General features: G+C 53.9%; 3 protein-coding genes across 7 annotated transcripts in view; 2 read left to right on the top strand and 1 right to left on the bottom strand.

Moving 5' to 3' along the window:
• Positions 1 to 18,212, bottom strand: part of DDX54 (DEAD-box helicase 54) — a 22,274-nt gene extending 4,062 nt beyond the window's left edge. Inside the window, exons 1-18 of one of the 5 annotated variants that reach the window (XM_072600366.1) lie at positions 17,808 to 17,947; positions 17,252 to 17,349; positions 15,099 to 15,228; positions 14,682 to 14,763; positions 13,985 to 14,055; positions 12,040 to 12,228; positions 11,136 to 11,185; positions 9,449 to 9,490; positions 9,221 to 9,316; positions 8,311 to 8,432; positions 8,016 to 8,077; positions 7,308 to 7,439; positions 6,427 to 6,637; positions 5,910 to 6,044; positions 3,384 to 3,611; positions 3,222 to 3,295; positions 1,973 to 2,164; positions 27 to 157 (exon numbers count right to left, since the gene is read on the bottom strand). In XM_072600366.1, coding sequence (XP_072456467.1) covers positions 27 to 157; positions 1,973 to 2,164; positions 3,222 to 3,295; positions 3,384 to 3,611; positions 5,910 to 6,044; positions 6,427 to 6,637; positions 7,308 to 7,439; positions 8,016 to 8,077; positions 8,311 to 8,432; positions 9,221 to 9,316; positions 9,449 to 9,490; positions 11,136 to 11,185; positions 12,040 to 12,228; positions 13,985 to 14,055; positions 14,682 to 14,763; positions 15,099 to 15,228; positions 17,252 to 17,259 — 1,955 coding nt within the window. In that variant the 5' untranslated portion in view covers positions 17,260 to 17,349; positions 17,808 to 17,947. Of the gene's footprint in view, positions 1 to 26; positions 158 to 1,972; positions 2,165 to 3,221; positions 3,296 to 3,383; positions 3,612 to 5,909; positions 6,045 to 6,426; positions 6,638 to 7,307; positions 7,440 to 8,015; positions 8,078 to 8,310; positions 8,433 to 9,220; positions 9,317 to 9,448; positions 9,491 to 11,135; positions 11,186 to 12,039; positions 12,229 to 12,456; positions 12,564 to 13,984; positions 14,056 to 14,681; positions 14,764 to 15,098; positions 15,229 to 17,251; positions 17,350 to 17,807 lie in introns of those variants that run through there. The other 4 variants (XM_072600365.1, XM_072600368.1, XM_072600369.1 and 1 more) reach the window with 4 other exon arrangements.
• LOC140502174 (uncharacterized) lies at positions 17,947 to 25,172 on the top strand. Its single transcript, XM_072606500.1, has 4 exons — positions 17,947 to 17,955; positions 18,087 to 20,133; positions 20,611 to 21,147; positions 23,865 to 25,172. Exons 1-3 carry the CDS (start codon positions 17,947 to 17,949, stop codon positions 20,655 to 20,657), a joined length of 2,103 nt encoding a protein of 700 aa, XP_072462601.1. The 3' UTR covers positions 20,658 to 21,147; positions 23,865 to 25,172.
• Positions 20,843 to 24,375, top strand: RITA1 (RBPJ interacting and tubulin associated 1). Its single transcript, XM_072606499.1, has 2 exons — positions 20,843 to 21,147; positions 23,865 to 24,375. The coding sequence occupies exons 1-2, from the start codon at positions 20,843 to 20,845 to the stop codon at positions 24,373 to 24,375; spliced, it is 816 nt and encodes a 271-aa protein (XP_072462600.1).

The following is a 25,172-nucleotide window of genomic DNA, read 5'->3' as shown; positions in this document are numbered from 1 at the left end:
TACCCCTCTCTGGAAGTACCCCTCACCCCCGCTCGCTGTCGAAATCCTTGGGCCGGTAGGGAATATAGAAGTCCTTGTCCCGATGCTGGGGTGTCTCCTTCCGCTTCTTCTGGCCAGGCTGCCGTCTCTTCCGGCCCAGTACCTCTGTGAAGGCTTCCTGGGGTGCAGGAACAGAGCCAACTGAATGGCTGACTGGCTCCTGGGCAGGATGTTTTTCCTCACCTTGGCTTAACTCTGCCCTTTTAGCAATGTGTACTCGCCATGTTGGGTCACCCCTGCTCTTGGTCTGTCTGTTAAAGGACTCTGCTTTGGGAGACCTTGGAAAGCCATGAACAGAGGCCTGGATATGAAGCCTCGCTTTGCTGCTGTCTCCTGTGTGACCCTCCCTGGGCCTCAGCCTCACCACTGACACAGTGAGGTCAGCCCCCAACCACTTGTCTGGCCTCCTCTCCCAGACAAGCTGGACATCTACTGACCCTCAAGACAAGACATCAGTGAGTGAGTGGACAGAGATAGAGTAGGACAGACAGAAGCATGGAAAGAGAGAGATGGACAGATACAGACAGAAAGAGATGGTAGGATAGATGGATGAATGGATGAAAGGATACATAGACGGATAGAAGGGTAGAGAAATACACACACATTGTGTTTGTTCTTGAAGAGAACCATGGCATTGGGGAGATGATGACATGACTTGCACTTGACTTTGATTTGAGTGAGGGAGGGCTGTGCAAGGTCATCAGCCTCACTTTATCCTCCAGAGCCATCTGGTCATATTCATCAGGAAGACTGGAGATGGCCCAGGATGCCATGGGAGACCTCGGCCCTTTTAGTCTAAGGATTTTCAAGTTCTCACTTTGAGTGAGGCAACATCCATTCAGGGAATAGGCCTCTTTAAGAAGTGAGTCAAGGGATGGCCCCTTTAATAAAAAAAAAAATCAAACTGGGAGAGAAAGACCCTCAGGGCTGCTGGTCAAAAGAGAAACAGTTACTATGGACATTCACTGAGTGCTGGGAGGGCAGGGACCTATTGTCTAATCTATGAGCTCCAGAGTGAATACACAGATGGAGCATTTATTTACTGCTTCGTGTGGGTCCAGCACACCATGTCCCCCACTGTCAAAGTCACATGGATCCTGCCCAGCCCCTGGGTGCCCTCCCTTCCATGCAGCCCTCCAGGAGCAAAAGGTAAGGCTGGGGCCTCCAATGGCTCCCATGGCCTTCCTTCTCGCATCCCCATCCTTTCTGGAGCACACACCATGTCTTCTCTCTGGTGTTCTTCCAGCTATTTATAAAGTGCTGTGCAATCTCTCACCCAACCCTCCTCTGATGAGAGAGCGCCGTGATGGTGACCACCATCCTCATTTGATGGAGTCTCTAGGGCCTCACACATGTTCAGTCAGATAGTTAAGGATGAGAAGCAGGATTTGAACCTGGGTCTCCTCCACACCAAGTCCTGTTCTTTTCTTTCCACTTTATAACACGTAGTCTCTGACTGGAAAGTCTCAGTGTGCCAGGGCCTCACGGACCTCACGCTGAGACCTTCCAGTAGGAGACAGCTAACCTTTGTTAAATTTACCTGAAGTGCTGTGACCTTCCCAATTTCCTCCCAGCTTGGCGCCCCTTTGGGTCCAACGTTCTGAAGAACAGATTCTGCTCTATCCCCCTCTCTGGGAGCCCACGACGGCAATGATGACGACCAGCATTTGTATGCTGCTTTAAGGTTTACAAAGGACTTGGTGTATGTTGTCTTATTACGTAAGAACAACCCTGGGAGGCAAGTGCTGTTGTTATCTCCATTTTACAGAAGAGGAAACTGAGGCAGGCAGAGGGGAAGTGACTTGCCCAGGGTCACACAGCTAGTGAGTGCCTGAGGCTGAATTTGAACTCCGGTTTCTCAGGGCAAAATCCAGTGCGCCCACCCTTCCCAGCCTCCCTTCCATAAAACCCTTGGTGTTCTGGGGGTCCGTACCTCTATGTCTTCCTCCTCTTCTTCCTCTGGTTCCTGGCTCTTCTGGGGGTGGGGGGTTGGGCTGGGTCGGGCCTGTTGACGCTCCTGCTGTTCCCGCTGGAACTTGGCAATGGCCTTGTGGTCTCGTTTCCGCTTGGCCTGCATCACTTGGCTGCCCGGGTCCCGGGTGGTGGTGTTGATCTCAAAGATGGTCTAGGGACAAGGAAGAGCAGAAAGCCCTTAGGTCTGCTCCTGCCTCCTCCCTGGGCTGGGCCTGGCAGCCACCTTTGAGTCCCTTCGAGCCAGTTTCCTCCGGGAAGGCCACCATGACTGACTCCATTTGGCTACAATCAACACTAGTCTTTTTCTCATTTGTAGCTTAGCATGGTGCCTGGTATACAGTAGGGGCTTAACCAGTACTAATTGATTATGGTCTCAGAGGCTGCCTAGGAGGTCCTGAGGGTGTTCAGGGCTTGGCTGGCTGGGGTCACTAAGCCAGGATGCATCTGACGTGGGACTTGAGACCAGCTTGCCAGGCACTACGCTGCCAGGCCTCCTGAAGAGACAAGAATAAAATGAAGGTAAACATGGAGGATTTTTAAAGACCAAGTTTGGGCCCTGAAAAGAACCAAGAAAATATGGCACAGGGGACATGGCCCTAGAGCCCTAAGGGCTTGAGTTCAAATCCTGACTCAGACTCCTACTAAATCACATGACTGAGGACACTCACTACAGCCCGGTGCCTCAGTTTCCTCATCTTCAAAATGGAGAGAGGTGTATTCTACAGCCCTGAAGATCTCTTCTAGCTCACTAGGAGCATTGAGTGACATATTTGTTGCTTTTGCTGAAGTGTTTTTTGTTTCCTTTTAAAATCTGTGTAACTGGGAAAGGCTCATGGGACAGGAGACATTAATAAATGTCATGCAAAAATCACTCGCTGTGTGACCTTGGGAAGGTCATGGACTTCCCTCATTTGGAAAATGAGTGCTGGACTCCACAGCCTCGAGAACCCTCCCAAGGTGGAACTCTAAGAGCTCAGGAGCCTAAGATGAACAAAAGAATGAGAACAAACTGCCTGCAGATCAGGAGGGGGGGCTGCAGGCTGGTGGGACCCTCGAGTGATGCTCCTAGTTAATCTTTCAAAAATTATTTTAAAGAAAATGTCTCTGGGACAGGGTTCGCGCCACCTGGATGGTAGTAAACTGCAGCTGAGCTCTGTGTCTGTCCCCATCCCGGGGCCCTCCCATCCGCCTAGGCCAGCAGCACTTACAGCCCGGGATCGGTAGTTCTTAATGCTATCCACGAGTTTCATCCTCTCCAGCTCCTTGTCCTCAAAGCGGGAGCCTAGAGGCAGGCAGAGGAAGCCATCAGCTGAGCCTGTCCTGCCCAATCTAGGGCTCCCCCTTCCCCAGGGAACATGAGGGGGACTCACTGAAGAGGGGGTGCAGGCCCAGGAGAGTGGGGTCCAGGTCCTTGGCCCTCTTGATCGACTCGGGGGAGGGCCCTGGCCGAGAACGGACATACTGCTTGTGGCCGTTTTCGGCCACTCGACGCAGACTCTGGAGCTCCGAGGAGACGTCGTGGTCTGTGATCAGGCGGCACTCCTCGTCATCCACCACACTCCGAGGCACTCGGCCCAGTACGCCATCCACAGAGGCATCTGGAAGGATCCAGGGCTGAGCAGACCCATCCCCAGCCTCCCCACCCCACCCCCAGGCTCCTCTTGTCCAACTCCCAGAGCTAGAAGGGAGCCAAGAGGCCACCAGATCCAACCCCTTCATTTTACTGATGAGGAAACTGAGGTAAACTGAGGGGAACTGATTTACCCAAGGTCACTTAGTGTCTGAGGCAGGATTGGAACCCAGGTCTTTCTGACTTTCTAGACATTATGCTACAGTGATGGACCAAAGACCTGAGTTCAAATCTTGCCCAAGACACTTGCTAACGTATATGATCCTGGGCAAGTCATTTTACCGCTATGTGCCTCAGTTTCTCATCTGCAAAATGAGGACAATAAAAACACCCACCTCCTGGGGTTGTAGTGAAGACTAGATGAGATATCTGTAAAGCACTTTGCAGATCTTAACACTCTACAGAGGTGCTAGCTCTGGTTACTGCTACTTATCACTAACTGACCCCACAGGGGGCCTTTTCTGATGATCCCAGTGGCTAAAGCACTCTGCACCCTCGTTTCCCCAACCAGAGCATAAGGTCTTTGAAAGCAGTCCCTATTTCAACTTTGTATGGCCAGCCCCTACTGTGCACACACTGTGTGCAGTACCAGGCATACAATAGGCACTTCATGGATGCCTGCTGACAAGAAGGCAGTCTCTTTGATGAAGTGCATCCCAGCATGGTGCAGAGCCCTGGGCTAACAGCCATTAATGACAGCGGCACCAGCTCAGTCCCTTCCTTTACAGGGCCTCATTTCCTCAAACACAAAAGAGGTTTGGGAGAATAATCTTAAGGGATTCCCCCTCCCTCTCAGGCCTCCATCTTGGGGAGGGGTCCAGGCCAGCCCACCTTCCTCCTTGGAAAGGAAGCCCTTGATAGAGGCTTGGCTGGCTTCCAGGACTTAGGTCTATGATCTTTCAGGAGGGAGGGTCAGGGAGGTACAAGGAGGCAGGGTCACACCATATCTCTAAGCCCAGGAAGATCAACCCAGAGTGGGGGAGGGGAAGAAAGTAATCTGTTGGACATGTAAACTAGAGGGAACGTTATGGGGGCCAGTCATCCCTCTCTTCTCTACTACATTGGCTACTATGTGGTGTGGTGGACAGGGCGCTTGATTTGGAATCGGGGATACCCAAGTTCAAATACCGTCTCAGTTACTTATTAGTTGTGTGACCCTGGGCAAGTCATTCTACCTCTGTCTGCCTCAATCCCTTCATCTGTAAAATGAGTGTAACAAGAGCACCACCTCCCTCCCCAGGTTGTATTGAAGATCAAAGGCGATCATATTTGTGAAGCACCAGCAGACACTCCACAGATGCCTTTTTCTACTCCTTCTCTCCTAGACTTTGGAGCTGGAAGTCAATGAAGCAAAACAACAAGCATTTATTAAGCGCTTACTGTATGCCAGGCACTGCGCTAGGAGCTGGGGTCACAAAAACAGTCTCTGTTCTCAGACAGCTCACACTGGAATGGGGGAAGGCTGAAAGGAGCTGAAAAGCTGGGGCATGGTGGGGTGTCCATGGAGGCAGAGGGAGGATCGGGGAGGAAGATGAAGTGCTCCAGGCCCCTCCCCAAGACGGAGGCCATGGGGGAGCACTCCCAAAGCATTAACTAACATAGTCTTGGCCTGCTGAGGTGCATCCCTGGGATGGCATCACTGTATGGAACTTCCCATGAACAGAGTCCCTCCCCCAGCACATGTGCTCTACAACTCGGTCTTAAGAGCTGTCTGGGTCACTGAGTTCAGTAACATGTCCAGGGACACACAGTCAGTGTGATTCCTGACCCAGGGCCAGCTCTATCCACAAGCACAACCCACATCTCAGACTTATTATCGTATCTATCTCTGGCTCAAAAACACCTTCCATGGTTCCCCAGTGCCTCTAGGACTGAGATCGAACCCCTGAGTGTGGCATTCGCTGGCCCCAAGCCGAATGATAAACTCCTTCTGGGATCATGGCTTGGCTTCACCACGAGAGGCCCCTCCCCACAGGGCTTTGTAAGCCTCGAGCGCTATCCACCTGTGAGGGCCTCCTGTGGCCTGGAGAGTCCCAGCAGAAGAAAGGCGCCTTTGTCCTCCAATGTTCTGAATTTCCCCACAAAGAAGTCAACAAAGGCCCCATTCTCCTGCCAGGGTGCCCTGGGTTGGAAGGCTCCTCGATGGATCATTGGAAATGACCTTTTCTTCTTTCCTAGTCCCATCCCGAGCTCTCTGGGGACAGGGACACAGTTCTCCTTCCCCACTCTGATCCCAACAGCCTCCCCAGGTCCCAGGTCAAGCTACCTGAAGGTTTCTCATTGGGGATGGCAAGGTTGAGTGGACGGCCCAAGAAGAGGTGAAGGTCAAAGACGTAGGGGACCTCATCGGGGGCCACCAAGGAATAAGCTGTGCCACTTCGGCCTGCACGGGCCACACGCCCTGCAGAGAGGAAATTAGAGGGGGCATCATGATGAGGGGGACCACAGCCAAGAAGTCAGCCCTTTTTGAATCCATGCTGTCTGGCTTTGGCAAGTGACCTCAGTTTCCCATCTGTACAATGGGGGAAATAATCTCTACTCTGTGAGGTTTCATAGGGCTACTAGAAGGATGAGAGTCAGAGACCTGCATTTTGGCATGGTTAAGAGGGACACACGAATTAGACGTTCTATCATTCTTAGTAAGTCCCTTGGCTACCCCACTCTCCAATAAATAGGCCTTTAGAATACAAAATGTCAGGGCTGGGAAGGGAATTAGAACAGGGAATGTCAGAGGCACTTAGAACCCAGACCCTGAGGACAGGGCTATCTGAGCCAGCACTCACCCACTCGATGCAGGAAGAGCTTGCTCTTGGCAGGGAAGTTGTAGTTGATGACATTGTCCAGAAGTGGAATGTCCAGGCCCCGGGCAGCCACATCGGTGACAATGAGGGCTGAGCATTTGCCGTGGACAAATCTGGCCAAGTTGATCTTGCGTGCTGTCTGGTCCAGGGAGCTATAGATGTGGGTACAGCACAAACCCTGAATTGTCAGCAGCTGAGGAATGAGGAGAGAAAGATGAGGGGGTCTGGCTAGAGACAGGGAAACAACAATCCTCATTCCTTGCCTAAGTTGCCCCAAAACCAACTAACATTCACTATATACCTGCTGTGCACCAGGAACTGCTATAGGAACAAACATACAAGTGAGACAGTCCCTGATCTCAGTGGGATCACTTTGGCGGCAGAGGGGTTGGGAGGGAAGCGTACAATACAGTCACAAGTCAGAATTATGCCAGGGTGCAAGTGTGCGCACACACACACACATGCACACACCCCACAGGCACATGTTAACTGTGTATCTGCACATGAATCACATGCAAGGCAGTATATGTTGCTTCTACGACATGCATACATCTGTGTATGAAGTGCAGTGCGGTGTGTGGCATCTACACACCCATATGAAATGCACGGTGTGTATTAGGTGTGTCCATGTGCATAGAAGACATGCCTATCTGAATCACATACTTGTGGCAACTACACACGTGAGCCACACCTGCACGTGCCATGCACACTCATCTATTTCTTTCCCTCTGAGGTCAGTTCTGCGGAGGAGGTGTGTGCCCCCTGGTGGTGCTGCCAGGGGACTCTTTTTTGCTGTCCAGCTGAGACAACAATGGCGGCTCTCTACAGCCTCCCCTGCCAGGTCTGGAATCCGCCCTACTCACCTCTTTGAGGTATTCGGCATGGTGCTTTGTGGCCACGAAGACTACAGTCTGGTCCTGGGGTCGGACCACGCTGTGCAAGAGGTAGAGGAGCACGGATGGCTTGTCATCCTCCCGGATGTGGAAGAAGGCCAACTGAGGTAGGGGGAGAGGTCGTGAGCCTCCAGCCACAGCTTAGCCCCATCCAGCCTGGGCAAGTCAACCCCTCCCTGCACCTCAGTCTCCTCTTTGGATAAAGGAGATGAGACTATGTGTGGCTGTGATTATGAGGATCAAATGAGACACGCATGAGCCTAGGACCGGACCTGACTTCCCTGTGCTGGGAGCTCCCTTCACAATGCAGGTCAGTCTCTTCTCTCCCACTCAGACTTGTTGCCCAGCATCACCAGCCAACATGTCACAGGTAGGACCTGAACCCAGGTCTTCCAGGTTCAAGCTTCCTGTCTATTATAGCACAGGGCCTCAAGCTAAAAGGTGTGGAAATGATGTGTCACTATCCAGCACTCCACAGAACAAAGACTGGTTGTTCTTTCTATCCATGGGCTTAGACTGGGCCTCTGCCCCACCATGAGAAGCCCCTTTCTGTTCTTCCCTGAAGACACCCAGAGGATGCCCCAGAGGTCCAGAGTGGGGCCAGCCACGGCCTGGAGCTGGGGGACTTTAATCTTTGAGGGAAGTTTGAGAGGCGCTGGGCAGATCTGAGCACCTCACCTTCAAATGCTCATTGAGTTTGGTGTCCACGTCGAGACGGATCAGCACGGGCTCCGTGAGGCCTGGGAGAGGTCAGAGGGTGAGAATGGGAGGATGACTGAGAAGGGGGAAGGGGAAGGAAGCTACAGAAGGATGGGGGAGAGGGAGTTCAGCAGATCACACCATGCCATGTCCTCAGGTCAGCCTCACACTCAGCCAGGAGCCTCCTTTTCCCACTGGCTCCTGTCCCTCCAAAGGAGGCTCACAAGGGCAGTCTGGTGTGAAGACGGGGTGCATGGGCATGTGGGCTGCTCACCAGCTCGGGCAAACTCCATGAGGAGTTTAGGCAGCGTGGCAGAAAAGAGCACAGTCTGGTGGTCCTCAGGGAGGCGGCTAATGATCTCCTGTAGTTGCTCCGCAAAGCCCATTTCAAAAAGCCTAGGAGAAAGGAGCAGAGAGAATGAGGATGGTAGCTCACAGCTGTGCCAGCTTGTGCTAGCTTATCAATCAGCAAGCATTAATTAAGCACCTACAAGTGTCTTGGGCCAGAGGAGGAAACAATCTCCACTCTCAGAGGACCAACACACATACCTAGGGATGTACACGTAGCATATCCCTGAAGATTCAACACAAAAATATGGCGACTGTACCTGACGTTTAGTGTTGGCAAAGGGTTCTGCATACTATCTCATCTGATCCTCCCAACCACCCTGGAGGTGGGTGTGAGGATTTTCCCCATTTTTACAAATGAGGAAAATGAGCCTGAGGGAGGCCAGATGTCTTTCCTGGGGTCACCCAGTGGTTAAGTGTCTGAGGCAGGATTTGAAGTCAGTTGTTCCTGACTGTGGGTCTGATGCTCAGAATCCTCTCACTGCCTCACTTATGAGCAAAAGAGTCACGTGCAGGGGAGTTTGGGGATCAGGAAGGTGGTGTCTGAGCCGCGCATTGGGCGGCTGGGGTTTTAGGAGTAGCTCAGAAACCTTGGCCAGCTCACTTCAGTCTCTTCCTCAAGAAAATGGGAACAAAGAATCCTCCCTGCCCTCTGCCACATGGGGTCAGGTCAGCAAGAACAAGAAAAAAGGGGAGCAGACATCTCTGCAAACTCGCCAGGCACAGACATAACAGGGGCCAGGCTGGCATGGGCTGAAGGGTGAAATGAGGGAGCCCCAGTTCTCATTCCCAGGAGCCTCCCTGCCCCACTGCCCAAGTCGTCACTCCTTCCTCACCTGTCAGCCTCATCAAAGACAGCATACTGCACACTCTGGAGTTTCAAGTTCATCTCCACGGCCACGTGCATCAGGCGCCCAGGGGTGGCGATGATTCTGCAATGGGACAGCCTTCTCTATCTCTACTTCAATATGCCCCCACCCTCCTCCCTCTCCCAACCACAGACTCAAGGATGTCTGGCCTGCAAGGGAGGGTCTGAAGGTTTCCTTCTCCCTCTGCACACTCACATATCTGGGTTCTCATGCAGTGCTGCAAACTGGTCTTCCATCCTGTAGAGAAGAGAAAATGGAGTCTCCAGGTCATGCCAAGATGGGCACAAAAGTACCTACCCTGATTTGGGATCCCCTGGAGCCAAATACCCTGGGAAGAGAAGTAACTCTCGAGCTAGAGGGCCTGGGTTCGAATCCTGATTCCAATGCTTACTGCTCACAGGTGAAATGAAAGGATTGGCACAGGAAACCTCTGGGGTCCCTCTAGTCCTTAAGTAAGCTTCAGTCCTGTAAGGCTTCTGAAACCCAGGCTTGACCACCTGATAATGACCCTGGGTTTAGGAAAAGGTATTCTCAGACAACAGGCTAAATATATAAACAAGTCCCACTCAGCCCCAAAGGTCACAGATTTGGAGTCAGGGGAGCTGGGGTCCAAATCCCACCAGATGCTGGCCAGCTGCATGACCATGGGCCTCATCTGCCTTACCACGGCACGTGGGGGAGGCTCAGACAAAGCCTCACATGTCTGTCCGAGTACTTGCTAATCCTTAAACCACTACTGGAGGCATCCATTGGCTTCAGCAGTACCAGGCTTACTAGGCTCTGGTCTCATGGCAGCCACAGGGGGAGGGACCACTATCCTTGTCCCCACTTGGACAAGATCAGTTCCTGGAGCAGACCAAGCTCTGCTGATCCCTGGCCTGGGTGAGACACACCCTGCTTCCTGCTGCTATGGGAGGTAGGGTGAGGGGGAGCTTGGCACTAGCCTTCTGCAGAGAACATCTCTGAGACAATCCACCAAAACCGGAATTCAGGGCTGATGGGGCCACAAGGAAGGGACAACTCTGATGTTCTCAGGAGCCAGAAAAGGAGTGGAGGTAACAGAAAAGCCAGGTATGACAGCTTCGGAAACTCAAAATACCCCCAAAGCATAAGGTATCATCAGTAACAGAGACACTGAGGGAGGGGGTCTTTGGGCTAACGGGGAGACAACCCGATGTGACCAAGAGAAACCTGGGTTCTGAGGTGCAACAAGGCACAGCAGAAAAAAAAACAGGAGCCCAGAAATGTCTTAAGACAGCCCAGAACTGAGTCTGGTTCTACTGATCACTTTAGAACAATGGGAACTCCTGGTTCTGGCTCATTGTGTGAGCTTGGGCAAATGGCTATTGGTGGATGGGTGGAGAGAAGAGTCACTTTTCTCATCTGTAAGAATGAGGATTATACCCACAGCGGCCTCACGAGGGAGAGTATGGATGTGAAAATACAAACATATCAAGAGCCTGTGCTTTCACAAGGGTAGGAGGCCCTTCCACGACCCATCTGTGAACAGGCAGTCAATGAGCGCTTCACCCTGGGTCACACAGAGTTACACACAGAGATTGAGCTGACTCCAAATCCAGCACTATCTGCTAAGCCACATGGCCTCTCTTAGAGAATGGAAAGCTCCAAGGTTGGGGTCTGCAGGGATAGGACGCTACACAGCCAGTCAGGCTCTTTGGGCAGCCATGAGCTTTGCTGAGCTGTGGCTCTTGGTGACAAGGGAGGCAGAGAAGGTGCAGTGACAAGAACACAGGGAGGTGTTAAACAAAGGACAGCAACAAAGTACTGGGAAAGGAAAAATCTCCCACATGGAGTCAGGCATCTCTGCCATCAAGGTCACTTCAGGGGGAGAGGAAGGAGGGACGTCTGAAGAAGCTCTTACTTGTCTCCCCCAAGGATCAGGGCGGTCTTCAGGCCAGTGAACTTGCCCAGCTGTGGAGCAAAGGCAAGAGAAGGTGAAGCCAGAGCTCAGAAGGAAAGCCAGGTCCACCTGGCTCCTCCCCCTATCAGCCCCCCAGCTCCACCCCCAGGAGGCATGGTCTCCTAGGCCAGAAGGCCTTCACCCAGGGCCCATGAATTTCTTTTTTTCATGTTGATAATTGTGCTTCACCATACAGACAGTCCTCACTATGTAAATTCAACTTTGTAAAGAAATCTGAGAGAAATCTGCATTTTTTACTGTGCAATCCCATGTTCTCTCTCCACTCCTGTACCTTAGCTTGATGGTCGTTGGCCTTCCTCCCCCACCAGAAATAAACTATCTGCCCCCCCCCTCCCACCAAGTGAAAGCAGAAGAAGAGATGTGGAGAGACCACTACTACTACCACTGCCACTGGCAGGCCGGGGGCTTGGCTTCAGAGGTCATGTCTGTCCTGGCCCCTCCTCTCCTGTCTGTGTCCAGCTCCCACATGCCTGCCCCTGTGACTTCTTCCTCTCTGTTCCACCTCATGGCTGGCCCAGGTTGTGGAGTGTTTCTCCTCCTGCTCTCGCTTCTGTGTCCCCAGACCCCTCCTCCCTCCATGGGTGCCCACTCCCTGCCTCTCTCCCTCCTTCCCTCACATTCTCTGGAAAAATTAACATTCCATAAAAATCTCTTTCCAGTGAGGTCTGAGGAATGGTAAATTTATTTAACCAAGAATTGTCTGTACCCGGCTTCCTTTGTGATCTCATGTGCTTTATTCTATGCATTTAAAAGCATGATTCCGAGCAGGGGTCCTCAGACCTCATCTGACTGCCCAAGGGGCCTAGGATACACAAAAGGTGAAGACCCCCAAGTCCCTGCTCACCTCCTTGGTGAACTTCATTGTCTGCAGGGCCAGCTCCCGGGTGGGTGAGAGAATGAGGGCGCGGGCACCCGTTTGGGCACTGTGGGCCTTGAGTTTCTCAAACATGGGAATGAGGAAGCAGGCTGTCTTTCCACTGCCCGTTCGAGCCATGGCCACCACATCCTTGCCATCCAGAATCACTGGGATGGTCTGCAGGAGGGAATGCATGGGGTCAGAGGCAAAGAATAGATGCTACCTTTGTTCCCACTGCCAGCAAGGCCACCCTTGGAACAGGACTGAAGTGTGGATAAGAGACAGAGATGCAGTGGGAAAAACACTGGCTAGAGAACAGGCTGGCAGAGGAGTGAGCCCCCTGGGCCCAGGAGACATCATGCAGGGGCCAGATGGCTCAGCAGGTGCTGCTGAGGTCCATTTTACCTTTCCAGAATGTGATTCCGTGAGCCCTGGATCAGAGCTGTTCTAAAGGGGTGATGCCAGTTAAGACTTGTCATCTCAGCGCCTATGTCTAGAGCCCTCTGAGGCCTCACACATTACCAACACGCCTGTGAGAGGCAGATGCTGCAGTTATACCATTTGATAGATGGGATAACAGAATATTTGTCCTATGTCTCTCATGAGCCAACTGGAAAGAAAGTAGTGGGTAAGTCTGTGCTCCTCACTCCACAAACACCGTGATATAATACAGAAAGCAGAGGAGGTGCTTCAGAAATGCTGACTGACTGACTGACTGCCTGGATAGAGAACCAACTCTGCAACCAGAAAGACCCGGGTTGAAGAGTTGCCTCTGACACCAACCAACTGAAAAATGGCCAATCTCTGAACCCTCAATGCCTGGGACATCTCGGTGCTGAGAGGCCTTGATAGATTGTTTCTTCCCCTGGGAGTCTCCTACACTAAAAATCACAGGTTCGAATGAGGGGGTGGGGAGAGACCTGGAATGAGAATTATTCTTCTTTGGATTACTCCTCAGTTCCAAGGCAGAGGTTAGCAAATAGAGGCTTTATCTGTGCTCAAGTCTGGCCTACTGCACATTCGGTCTTCAGAGTGAAGGCTGGGGTCCCCTGCACCAGACAGTCCAGGTCACTGGGCAGTAGTGACAGTAAAAAGTCCCAGGAACAAGAGTTGACAAAGGCTTTGGGGGCCAGGGCAGTGGTGTCCAACTCTCCCCAACCTGGGCTGCTTGTGGTCTGGGGGAGGCCCCCTGGGGTAGTAGACAAAGGGCTGACCTCAGAGTCAAAGGGCTGGATTCAAGTCACACCTCTGATACCCACTGTGTGTGACCCTGGATAAGTCACTTAGCTGCCAGTGTGCCAGGCCATTCTTTAAGGTTGGAAGGTTTAGAGTAGGTGCCAATCTGTACTGGGAAAGGAGCTCTTCACTGGGAACTCCCTCTAGCCATAAAAGCACAAATCCAGTTAAAGAGTCCAGAGAGCCAGGTTCTAGTCCTGACTATACTACTGACTTGATACTGGACACTGGGCAAGTCTGGCTTTGGTTTCCCCATTGATAAAAATTGTACAGTAGGCCCAGCCTCCTCCAAAAGGCTGCTTTGAGGACAGGAAGGAGAAAGGACAGACATAAAAGGCTTCTAAAGTACATGAAAAGATATCCTGTTTTAAAGGGATGCAGTGAAAGTCAGTAGATCGAGAGCTGGCTGTGAAATCAGGAAGCCCTGGGTTCTAGTCCTGTCTCTGACTCAATTTCACCTCTCCAGGTTCTGGACAGCTCTGACCTGCATTAGTAGAGAATGTCCTCTCTGGCAAGGTTCCCTAGATGAGCGAAAGCCAAGAGTCCAGTCCCATTCCTCTTCCTATTTTAAAGAGAACTGAGTCCAAAGAATCTCTCATTTCCTTCTAAAAATGGAGACAATGAGGGGCCCAGGAGGCCATAGGGATGGGACTTGGTTGGGGGGGAGAAAGGGCACAAGGAGCTGGTGTTTCCTCACCTTCCTTTGGATGGGTGTGGGCACCTTGTAGCCCTTCTTCATGATGCCTTTGAAGACGGGGTAGCTCAAGCCTAGGGGAGACACCAAAGCCCATCAGATGCCAGAACTAGGGCAGGAACCCAGGAACCTCAGCTCCCAGGTCCATTCCTCTCCTCTCACCCCAGCCTTCCTCCATCAGGGGTACAATCATATTCACCCTACTGTGTTATACTCCACTATCTATGCTGGTATAAATTTTGTTACCTAAGAGATGGCAGGACACAGTGGGTAGGGAGCTGAGCAGACCTGGCTCACACTCTGCCCATGATGTGTGCTGGCCGGGTCTCCTTCAGCAAGTTGCTCAAACAGGGCGTCTGTGTTACCAGTAAAATTACAGATCCAGCACCTATCCCCATATTGTTTGTACACACACGATCACACACATGTTTGCACTCACACATTCATTCTGACACTCACATATATCCATGATCACTCTCATACACATCAAGCTCACACAACTGCACTCACACAAAGCCCACACATGTTCATACTCACAAGCATGCTCACTCATGTATAGACACATACGATCACATTCATGCATGCACACATGTTCACACATATTTCACACCCAGACATGTTCATACACGTTTGGCCAAATACCCTCACACACATCCATGATCATTCTCACACACAAACACACAATCATACTCGTACTCACAAATGCTCACACGAGCTATTCCAATTGTGTGCTCCCCTTGTCCTGGACAGTCCTCCTGGTTCTTCAAGGCCCAGGTGAGCTCCTGCAATCCCCAAAGCCCTCCCTCATCACTAACAAGCACTGACCTCTCCTTTTCACCCGCCCACATTGTCACTGGTCCCCAACAATGGCACATGTGAGCCCTGCCAACGCAACTCAAGCAGGTGCTCCTTGAGGGCAGAGTCCATCCTCGGTTTCTCTGGATGCTGCCCAGGGGGCAGAAGAGGCACTCAATACATACATACCTGTTAGTCTCCCTGATGAGCTCCCCAGTCCCTGGGCAGCACTGCCCAGAGCTCACCCAGAGTTGCCCAGGCTGGGCCTCCAGATTTGGGCTACTGCCAGGACTCCCTCCCTGGGGCCCCACAGCAAACTCACCCATGGACTGGAAGCCTCCAGACTTTTTCTTCTTCTTGTTTTGGGCACGAACCATTTCCTGGGTGTCAAGCTCAACATCTGAGGCAGCCTCCACAGTGGGGAAGGCAGGCAGGGGCTTACTGAGACCCAGCTGTTGTGGAAAGCAAGGGACAGAGTCAGGACCACTCAAATATCTGCATGTTCCATGGATCTCACAGAGGGAGCACAGGACACAGGACAGCCCCAGCTGGCTGGATCATGCATGAGCACACAGCAGTTTTCACCCCTCCAAGCTATCAGACTCATTTGTCTGTCTAAAGCACTTCTTTCATGGAGGTCCACCCTGGCTCCAAAACCTGCCTACAGGATGAAGGACACACTCCTGAGTTTGGCATTCAAGGCTCTCAAATTAGTATTGATTGGGTGACTAGTATGAGCAAGGCACTGTATCCTCTCAACCTTTTCTTCTAGTCCTTTCCAGCAAACTGTCTGCTCTTGGCACACTGGCGTCTTCACTGACCCCACAAACAGTCCATGGCAGAATCCTGATTCCACCCTCCCTGCAAGGGTCAATGTCTTCCTCCCCTGTCTCCCTTAAATCGCTCTAGTTCTTTCGTGCGCGTGCAGAGGCTTAGGAGATAGACAGCCCTCCTTGAAGCTGGGAGGATCTAGGTTCAGATCCTCCTCCTGACTCATACTGATGGGCTAACCTAGGGAAGAAACTTCCTCACCTGGAAATTCCATTCTGATGCCTGTAGCTTATACACAAACATACATGCATGCAGACACATCTATGGGAGAACACTGGCTGTTTGAGCTATTAAAATGTAAGCTCTGTGTGGAAAGATTATTTCATTCTTCATCCTGGTATTTCCAATGCCAGGTCTGTAACAGCAGGAGCTTTAAAATGCTTGCTAACTGACTGAATGTAAACTTCTCGATGACAGTTTCATTTTGGGGTTTGTATCCCCAGTCCCTCGGGGGTCTGAGCTTAGGGCTCAGAGTAAGCTCCTAATGAATGTTTGCTGATTAAATTCTCACCTGAAAGGACACTCCACCTCCCAACCCTCATCAAAATTCTATTTGTCTTTAAAGGCTCAGTTCTGTACCCTGGAACATTTTGTGTTTGTCTCACTCATTCAGCACTGAGCATTTGCTCCCATTAGGGGGCCAACTTTAAAGCTCTTGGGGGCACCAACTGGACCCTATTTCCTTACAGAGGAGCAAGAAACACAAGATGATGGAAAGGGTCCTTGAATTGGAGTCAAAAGACCTGGAATGAAGCCTCAGTTCTGCTACCTTCCATCCCTCTGTGTAGCCACGGGCAAGTCACTTAAACTTTGAGACTCAGTTTCCTGATTTGTGTGGACCATTGCTTCTTAAACTTTAGGTTGTGACCTGGTTTCCGTATGTGGTCTTGACCCACAGTTTAAGAAGTACTGAAAAGGCCACAAGTGGAAAAAGTTTAAGAAGTCTTGGTGTAGACAGGGACAATTACTCCTGCCCAACCCACCTTTCAGAGATGCTGGAGGATAGAAAGATGAGCAGTTGGTTCACAGAAGGATTACGGTTACTAATTCATTTTATTCTTATGACAACCTTGAAAGGTAGTTGGTATTATTGTCCCCATTTTAAAGATGAGGAAACTGGGGCAGACAGAGGTTAAAGTGACTTGCCCAGGGTCACAGTGATACTAGACATCTGAGGCCAGATTTTTAACTCAGGTCTTCTTGATTCCAGGTGTAGCATTCTATCCATGCAGGACAAAATGAGTAAACCTTAAAATGCCAGGCAAAGTCAGCTTCACTGGGCTGTAGTGGAAATACTGTGTAAACCCTAAGTGCTCCGTGAGTGCCCCCCAGAAGACCTGGGTTCAAGTCCTGCCGTAAGACCGTTAATAAGCATTTATTAAGTACCTACTAAGCTAAGCTATTAAGTACGTACTAAGCACAAAGCTAAGGGCTGGGGACATAAAAAGGGGCAAGACAGTCCCTGCTCTCAAGGAGACAACACACAAGCTGGAGAAGATTGGAGATGATCTCAGAGGGAAGGAGCAATTAGGGAGCACCTGGAAAGGAGTTTTAGCTGGGACCTGAAGGAAGCTGAGGTGACCCAGGGGTGGGGGTTGGAAGTGAGGGGTGGGAGAATTCCAAGCATGGGGTTGGAGAACCCACCTCTGCATGCCCTAGGAAGCTGCCTCCCAAGGTAAGATGCAGAGAAGGTGGCTACCCGCACTGGCAGAGGGAGCTTGATCCCCTGGGAGGTCTCTATTCTAGCAACGAAACCAGAGATCCAGTCACCTCCCCCCAAGCGAGAACTGGTGTAATGCACCAGGTCTCAAAGGGCACCCCAGGGGGCTCAGGAGTGTATCCAGCAGCAGATCTGCCCCCTCCTTCTGCCCGGCAACAAATGATACAAGTTATTCCCCTCCCTTTCAAGAGTAAAGGGGACCACGCGGCAGCGAGCAGCTGCTTCTGATTGGTTGACGGGGACAATGACCCCCGGCCTTGTCACCGGGAGGCGGCCAATGAGGTTCCAGAGAGGAAGCGAACGAGGCCCCGAGCCCCGAGCCTGGCCCGGCCGTGCCGCACTGGGGCCCAGCGCGCGGCGCGGCGCAGCCAGTTCATTCCCCGGGGCAGGTCCCCCGCTCCCTCCCCCCTCTCCCTTCCCCCCTCTTCCCCGCTCCCTCCCCCTTCTTCCTCCCCCACCCCCTCTCCCCAGGCTCTTCACCTTCCGGGCCGGGGCGTCCCCGCCGCCTTCGGGTTGAACGTCGAAGTCGTTATCGTCCATGTCGCCACTGCAGGGCCGCCGCACACCTCGGTGGGAGGCATGCCCCCCGCCGGGCAAGTCCTTGGCCTTGGCCTTGATCATGACTGATGTGGGTAGCGGGCCGGCACGCGGCGGCACCAGAAGGATGCGGAGGCGGGCGCGCAGCAGCGCCAGGAGGACTCGGAGGCGGGCGCACGGCGGCGCCAGGAGGCCTCGGCTGAAGGCGCAAGCGCACGTTAGGGGCGGGCTCTCCGCGCCGGGTCGTACCAAGAGCCGGGGGAGGCGGAGGCGGCGAAGCCGCGCCCCCCGCGCCCTCTCCAGCCCGCGGAGCCGCGACCCTTCCCGACTGGCGAGCCTCGACTCTCTCGCGCCCGCCCGCTCCCGGAGCCTCGCCCCCGCCCGCTCGCGGAGCCTCGACCCTCTCGCCCCCTCCGGCTCGCGGAGCCTCGCCGCCCCCTCCGGCTCCGCGAGCCTCGCCCCCCGCCCGCTCGCGGAGTCTCGCCCCCTCCCGCTCGCGGAGCCGCGCCCCCGCCCGCTCGCGAAGCCGCGCCCCCGCCCGCTCGCGGAGCCGCGCCCCCGCCCGCTCGCGGAGCCGCGCCCCCTCCAGCTCGCGGAGCCTCGCCCCCGCCCGCTCGCGGAGCCGCGCCCCCTCCAGCTCGCGGAGCCGCGCCCCCGCCCGTTCGCGGAGCCGCGCCCCCTCCAGCTCGCGGAGCCTCGCCCCCGCCCGCTCGCGGAGCCGCGCCCCCGCCCGTTCGCGGAGCCGCGCCCCTTCCAGCTCGCGGAGCCGCGCCCCCCGCCCGCTCGCGGAGCCGCGCCCCCTCCAGCTCGCGGAGCCTCGCCCCCGCCCGCTCGCGGAGCCGCGCCCCCGCCCGTTCGCGGAGCCGCGCCCCCGCCCGTTCGCGGAGCCGCGCCCCTTCCAGCTCGCGGAGCCTCGCCCCCGCCCGCTCGCGGAGCCTCGCCCCCGCCCGCTCGCGGAGCCGCGCCCCCGCCCGTTCACGGAGCCGCGCCCCTTCCAGCTCGCGGAGCCTCGCCCCCGCCCGCTCGCGGAGCCGCGCCCCCGCCCGTTCGCGGAGCCGCGCCCCTTCCAGCTCGCGGAGCCGCGCCCCCTCCAGCTCGCGGAGCCTCGCCCCCGCCCGCTCGCGGAGCCGCGCCCCTTCCAGCTCGCGGAGCCGCGCCCCCGCCCGCTCGCGGAGCCGCGCCCCCTCCCGCTCGCGGAGCCGCGAACCCCAGGACCCTTCCGGTCTGCTGATCCCCTCCGGCCGGCTGCGCCCCCACCGCCACCCCAGCCGACTGGGCCCCCGCCTGCTGAAGCCCTCCCGCCCGCGGAGCCGCGCCCCCCGCGACGCTTCCCGCCCGCTGAGACGCGCCCGCCACCACCGCTCCCGCCTCCCGAGCCGCGACCCCTCCAGCCAGCTGAGCCCCTCCCACCCTTCCCGCCGGCATAGACGCGGGCGTCGCCACCGCTCCCGCCTCCCGAGCCGCGACCCCTCCAGCCAGCTGAGCCCCTCCCACCCTTCCCGCCGGCATAGACGCGGGCGTCGCCACCGCTCCCGCCTGCTGAGCCACGACCCCTCCAGCCAGCTGAGCCCCTCCCTTCCCTTCCGCCCGCATAGACGCGGGCCTCGCCACCGCTCCCGCCTGCTGAGCCACGACCCCTCCAGCCAGCTGAGCCCCTCCCACCCTTCCCGCCGGCATAGACGCGGGCGTCGCCACCGCTCCCGCCTCCCGAGCCGCGACCCCTCCAGCCAGCTGAGCCCCTCCCACCCTTCCCGCCGGCATAGACGCGGGCGTCGCCACCGCTCCCGCCTGCTGAGCCACGACCCCTCCAGCAAGCTGAGCCCCTCCCATCCCTTCCGCCGGCATAGACGCGGGCGTCGCCACCGCTCCCGCCTGCTGAGCCACGACCCCTCCAGCCAGCTGAGCCCTTCCCACCCTTCCCGCCGGCATAGACGCGGGCCTCGCCGCCGCGATCCCTCCCACGGGCGGAGCCACCACCTCTCCCGCCCGCGGAGACGCGCCTACTCCCGTCGGAGGGGCGGGGTTCGGAGCTCGCGCCGCTGCGCCACCACGTCTGGGGCGGTCTTCCTCGCCTTCGGGCCTGCGTTCCGAGGGGAGTGGGCCTCGGGTAGGGCAGGGCAGTCCCTGGCCTCCCCCCTCCTAGAGAGAATGGTCGCGTCCTCGGCGCACTTTGCTACCAGGGTGGCCGAGGCTGTTTGGGGTGCTCTCCGGGAACAGTGTCACTGGGCATCCGGGGACCGCCATGCCGGCAGGTTCCTGCACCCCTCAGGTAAGCGCCCCTCCGAGGCCGGGCATCGCCTGCGGCTCCGAGGCATCCACAGGGTGGGGGTCAGTGGACTGGGTCTGGGGGCAAAGAAGTGCACGCTTCGGGGAGGGGCCAGACCCCAGGAAGGAAGACGGGGCGCCTAGACCCAGACACGGAAACTGGCAGATCTTTAGAAAAAAGGATTTAGACCGAAAAAGAAGGGATGTTGGGAGGGGAGAGCGGGTCTCCTGGGTTGTATTTTATGTATTAGTTATAAAGACGCCTTCGGGAGAAGAGGAAGCCCCTGAGATGCCCCGAGGCCTTCCCCCCTTCACTCCCTTCGCCCACTCAGTACAATGCCAAGCAGGTCCCTGAGCCGAGATCCTCATAAAGTGCTAGCTCCCGAGCCCAGCTTCTCTTGCTCTTCTCGGATTGTTTCTTTGTTTCCTTGCTTGTTACCTTGTAGCAACAGGCCTTTTCTATGTGGCCCTTTCCTGACAGGTTCTAGTGATCGCTCACGGAGGCTGATGCTCCCCGCAGGTGCTTAGATCCCACCAGCGGCACAGAAGGTGAAGGGGGACAATGTGTGCTTATTAGATCCTATTTGGCCCGGGACACAGAGAAGGGGACGGACTTGGGCCGAGGCACGCAGTAGAAGCGGAAATTAGAACCCAGACGACCACTTGTGGACTCCCTGGGACTGCCATGTGATTTCAGATTCACCAGCAGCAGCATGAAGACTTCAGTAGAGCTCACCATCAATGGCCTTCAGGCCCCCCACTTGCAACACAAAGGCCGAGGGGGCTACCGGCTCAAGTCCAGCGCGTCGTATGTGGATGAGACTTTGTTCGGCAGGCCTTTGGGGGCTCCCCCGGCCCCACCGGAGTTTGACCCTCCTTGGGCAGAGAAGACCAGATCTGGGAAGGCTGTGCCACTGACCCCTAATTCTGAGGGTACAAAATGGAACCTGGATTTGGACCCAACCAAAGGCAGTGGCAGTACTCCTCGCCAAACCCCCAGGAAGAAAAATAAATACAGGTAACTGCGCAGTATGGGAAACAGTGTCCAACAGGAAGGGAACCTAAGAGGTCATTGCGTGTCCAACCCCCTTCATTTTGCAGATAGAGAAAACAAGAGGGTCAGACAAAGGAAGTGACTTGCCCACGGTCACAGAATTAGTTTAATAGCTGAATCAAATCAACAGGCATTTATTAAGTGCCTATGTGGTGCAGTGGATAGAGTGCCAGCCCTGGAGTTAAGAAGGCCTGAGTTCAAATCCAGCTTCATATACCTACTAGCTGTGTGACCCTGGCCAAGTCACTTATCCCTGTTTGCCTCAGTTTCCTCCTCTGTCAAATGAGCTGGAGAAAGAAATGGCAAACCACTTCATTATTTCTGCCAAAAAAACCTGAAGAATTGGACACAACTGAAAATGATTAAATGACAAGAAAAAAGTGTATGTTAAACTCTGGGGATATAAAGAAAGACAAAAGCCAGTCCCTGCTCTCAAAGTGTTCACAGTCTAATAAGGGATACACCATGCAAAGAGCTGTGTAGAAAGAAAATACAGACAGGATAAAATGGAGATAGTCCCAAAGGAAAGGCACTAGCACTAAGGGGCATCAGGAAAGGCTTCTTCAAGTGGGTAAGATTTTAACGGAGACTTGAAGGAAGCTAAGAGGCAGGAATGAGGAGGGAGAACACTCTCAGCAGGGGGAACAGCCAGTGCAAATGCTCGGAGGTGGGAGATGGAGAGTCTTGTGTGAGGGTTAGTCAAGAGGCCAGTACCACTGGATTGGGAAAGAAGGGCCAAGGAGACTAGAAAGGTAGGAAGGGGTCACAATGAAGGCCTTTGAACACCAAACAAAGGATTTTCTCTTTGATCCTTGAGTCCATAGGGAGCCACTGGAGTTTATTGAACACAGAAGATGGATTGTATCCATATGGAATGCCTAGGCTTGGCTGTGGATTTTAGCAAGACTTGCTGATCTTGTGCATCAGATGGGAGAAATACAGTTTGAATAATTGGTAGATTTGAAGCCATTCAAACAGTTGTTCTCAAAGTTTGCTGATTAACGACCAGGGCTCGCTGAGAGGGGTCTGTAGCAGTGAGCCTCCAGACTCTGTCCTTGTCCTATCCTGTTCAATATTTTTATCATTGATTTAGATGAAGGTATCTGAGGCGGCTAGGTGGTGCATTGAGTAGAACGCCAGGCCTAGAGTCAGGAAGACCTGAGTTCAAATCCAGCCTCAGACACTTATTAGCTATGTGACCTTGGGCAAGTCACTTAACCTCTGTTTGCCTCAGTTTCTTCATCTGTAAAATAGGGATAATAGCAACCTCATTTTTGTAAAGCACTTAGCATAATTTATAAGGTATCTGGCACTTAGTAGGTGCTAAATAAGTGCTAGCTATGATAATTGTTGCTTTTTAAATTATTATCATTATATGGAACACTTAGCAAGGTTGATTTTTAAGAGGCATATCCAGAGCAGTGATCAAGACTTTAAACTGTCTTGAGGGCTGTCATGTGGAGGAGGGAATTCTCCCATTTTATGATTGTCTCCCTTTTCTTGTGTCTAAAGCTTGTTTGTATAGAGATAGGTTCCCCCATTAACCTGTGTTCTCCTTGAGGGCAGGGATTGGTTTTTGCTTGGTGTTCCCAGAGCTTAGCACACATACATGCTGTTTAGCTTATGTTGGTGTGCCGTTCCAGGGGACATAATTGGGACCACTGAGTGGAAGTTCTAGAGACAGAAACTTGTTCAATGTAAAGAAGAGTTTCCCCAAATCTAGAACTGCCCAGCAGTAGGTGGGCTTGTCTCTCCCTGCTTCCCTGGCCTGGAAGAATGTCAGCTGAGCCTGGATAACCATCTCACAGATAGAGAAAGGGTAAAAAAAAGATCATTAATAAGGTGCTTTAAGGCTTGGGAAGTGGGCAGGTAGGTGGTGCTGTGGATAGAGCACTGGTGCTGGAATTAGAAGGCCCTGAGTTCAAATCCAACCTCAGACACTTACTAGCTGTGTGACCCTGGGCAAGTCACCTACCACTTGTCACTTAGCTCCTCCCAAGGACAAAAAAAATGGTGTAAGAGGCTCTTGACACACATTATCCCATTTGATCCTCACAATAGCCCTGCACTCAGCACAGTGCCAGGCACATAGTTGATGACTGTGGTAGTTGTTACGATCATCTCCATTTTACAGATGAGGAAAGTGAGGCTCTGCAATGTTGAATGATGTATCCATGAGTTTTAGAGGTCAGATTTGAATGCCCTACTCCAAGGGTAGCTATGCTGACCCTCCAGCATCCTTCCTAAGATTTTGGGATTCAGGGGGCTGTTTACAATGTACTTGGCCACAATGGAAAAGTAGCCAGCTCTGGAATCTGAGGACCTGATTCATCCCCACATCTGATGTGTTCATTACCTTGTGACTTCAGTTCCTTGAGCCTCTGTTTGCTCATCTGTAAAAGGAGGCAGTTGGAGTCAGTGACCTCTAGGGTCCCTTCTAGCACCACATCTGGGACCCCCAGGGAGGAGCCCCTGGGAGCTAGAAGGCCCTAATCTACGAGAAGGCACTCTCCTTGGCCAGTTTGCCCGACTGGCACCTCCCTGATCTACATACTGACTCCATTCCCAGTAGCCACTTGCCCAGACTTTATCCAACAGATGTTCCAGAAGTGGCCCGGGTTGGGATCCATGCCTCTGTTTTTCCCCCCTCACTGTTAGTTTTCCATCTCTCCCTGTACCAGGCTCATCCGGCGCGCACCGTCCTACTGTGATGAGACTCTCTTTGGCTCTCGAGAGGAGGGACCCACCTGGGAGGCACCATGGATGAAAAAGGAAGACACTGTAAAGCTCCGGCCCCTCCTTTGGACCCCACCATCAGCACCCTTGGCTAGTCACTCACCCCATCCCAAGGAGACCCCACTGCGGGCCATTCACTCTGTGGCTTCCTCTGAGCCAAAGAACAGGAGCAAGTCAGACATTTGGCAGAGGCCCAGGGATGGGTTGGACTCCCCAGGCTCCCTCAAGAGGGGGTGCTCCCGGTCACTCACCCACCTGAATGCCTCCCCTGTGGGGCACTCCCTTGCAACCAGTCCCACCTACCAGAGAGGGCAGCAGCAGGCTTGGGCTCAAAAAGCTGCAGTGACCTTCCGGAGCCCATTGGTGACCGCCAGGGCTCATTTCATAAGCCTCTCAGAACCAGCTACTCCCCGGAAGTATCTGGCCACCCCCAAGCCAAAGCCACCCTGGAAGTGACTTGGGAACCTTGCCTTGCTGTCAGCTCTGGGAGTACAGACTGGAACAGAGGCAGGACTTGTGCCAGGCTTTAATGTCATCCCAGCCTCAGGAGCCCCCCTCATGAGAGTAGGGAGACTCCCAGTCCTTGAGAACAGCCCTGACTCATTCACATGCATATACAACATCTGCTCTAGGAGGGTCAGTATGCAGACCCCGTCCTTTAGGAGAGATGGTCCTGTATCCCTTTCTATCTTGTTCTTTTGTCCATGGCTGGAAGAGGTCACCATCAATAAACTCTGCTGTTGCCAACCCATGGAGAAAATAGTCTTCTCTCTCCTTGCAGTGTTTCCAGTCCAATTTCTGCCTGCATTTGGGTTACATCAAGCCAAGAAGCGACTTTTCCCACCAAAGCTTCTGGGACACCAAGGCATTTGTGTCCACTTAGGACCATGAAGTCCTTGGAGAGGAAGTTTCTCCTAAGCCCTGGGTGTCACTGATCTACACGTGCAGACTTCAACAAGTGCTGGAAGGGTCTCAAGTTCTGCCTCTGCCAGGATCATTGTGACAGTGTTGAGAGTGGGAATGGAGCTCATTAGCCATTTTGGCCAAATGATCCTGAGGAGAGAATGCTCTCTATGCCATGACCCATAGGCTGTCCTGGCTGCTCTGAGGACAGAGCCAATGAAGTCCTGAGAGGCCCTGGGCCTGTGATTAGGCCCCTCCTACCAAGAAAAGCAAGGAGATTGCAATATGTGTTAGTCAAGGGTGTTTCTTCATGGGCCCTTAAAGTATTAAAATATATATGTGCAAATGTA

This window comes from Notamacropus eugenii, chromosome 4 (genome assembly GCF_028372415.1).
Source record: "Notamacropus eugenii isolate mMacEug1 chromosome 4, mMacEug1.pri_v2, whole genome shotgun sequence".
Taxonomy (NCBI): domain Eukaryota; kingdom Metazoa; phylum Chordata; class Mammalia; order Diprotodontia; family Macropodidae; genus Notamacropus; species Notamacropus eugenii.
The sequence above is the reverse complement of the archived record's forward strand: the minus strand, read 5'-3'. Positions and strand labels throughout refer to the sequence as shown.

Coding starts and splice junctions, on each gene's coding strand:
- LOC140502174 (XM_072606500.1), top strand. Junction 20,134..20,610: donor CAGGTTCCTGCACCCCTCAG/GTAAGCGCCCCT, acceptor CTTTCCTGACAG/GTTCTAGTGATCGCTCACGG.
- RITA1 (XM_072606499.1), top strand. CDS start 20,843: ATGAAGACTTCAGTAGAGCTCACCATCAATGGCCTTCAGGCCCCCCAC. Junction 21,148..23,864: donor AGGAAGAAAAATAAATACAG/GTAACTGCGCAG, acceptor TCCCTGTACCAG/GCTCATCCGGCGCGCACCGT.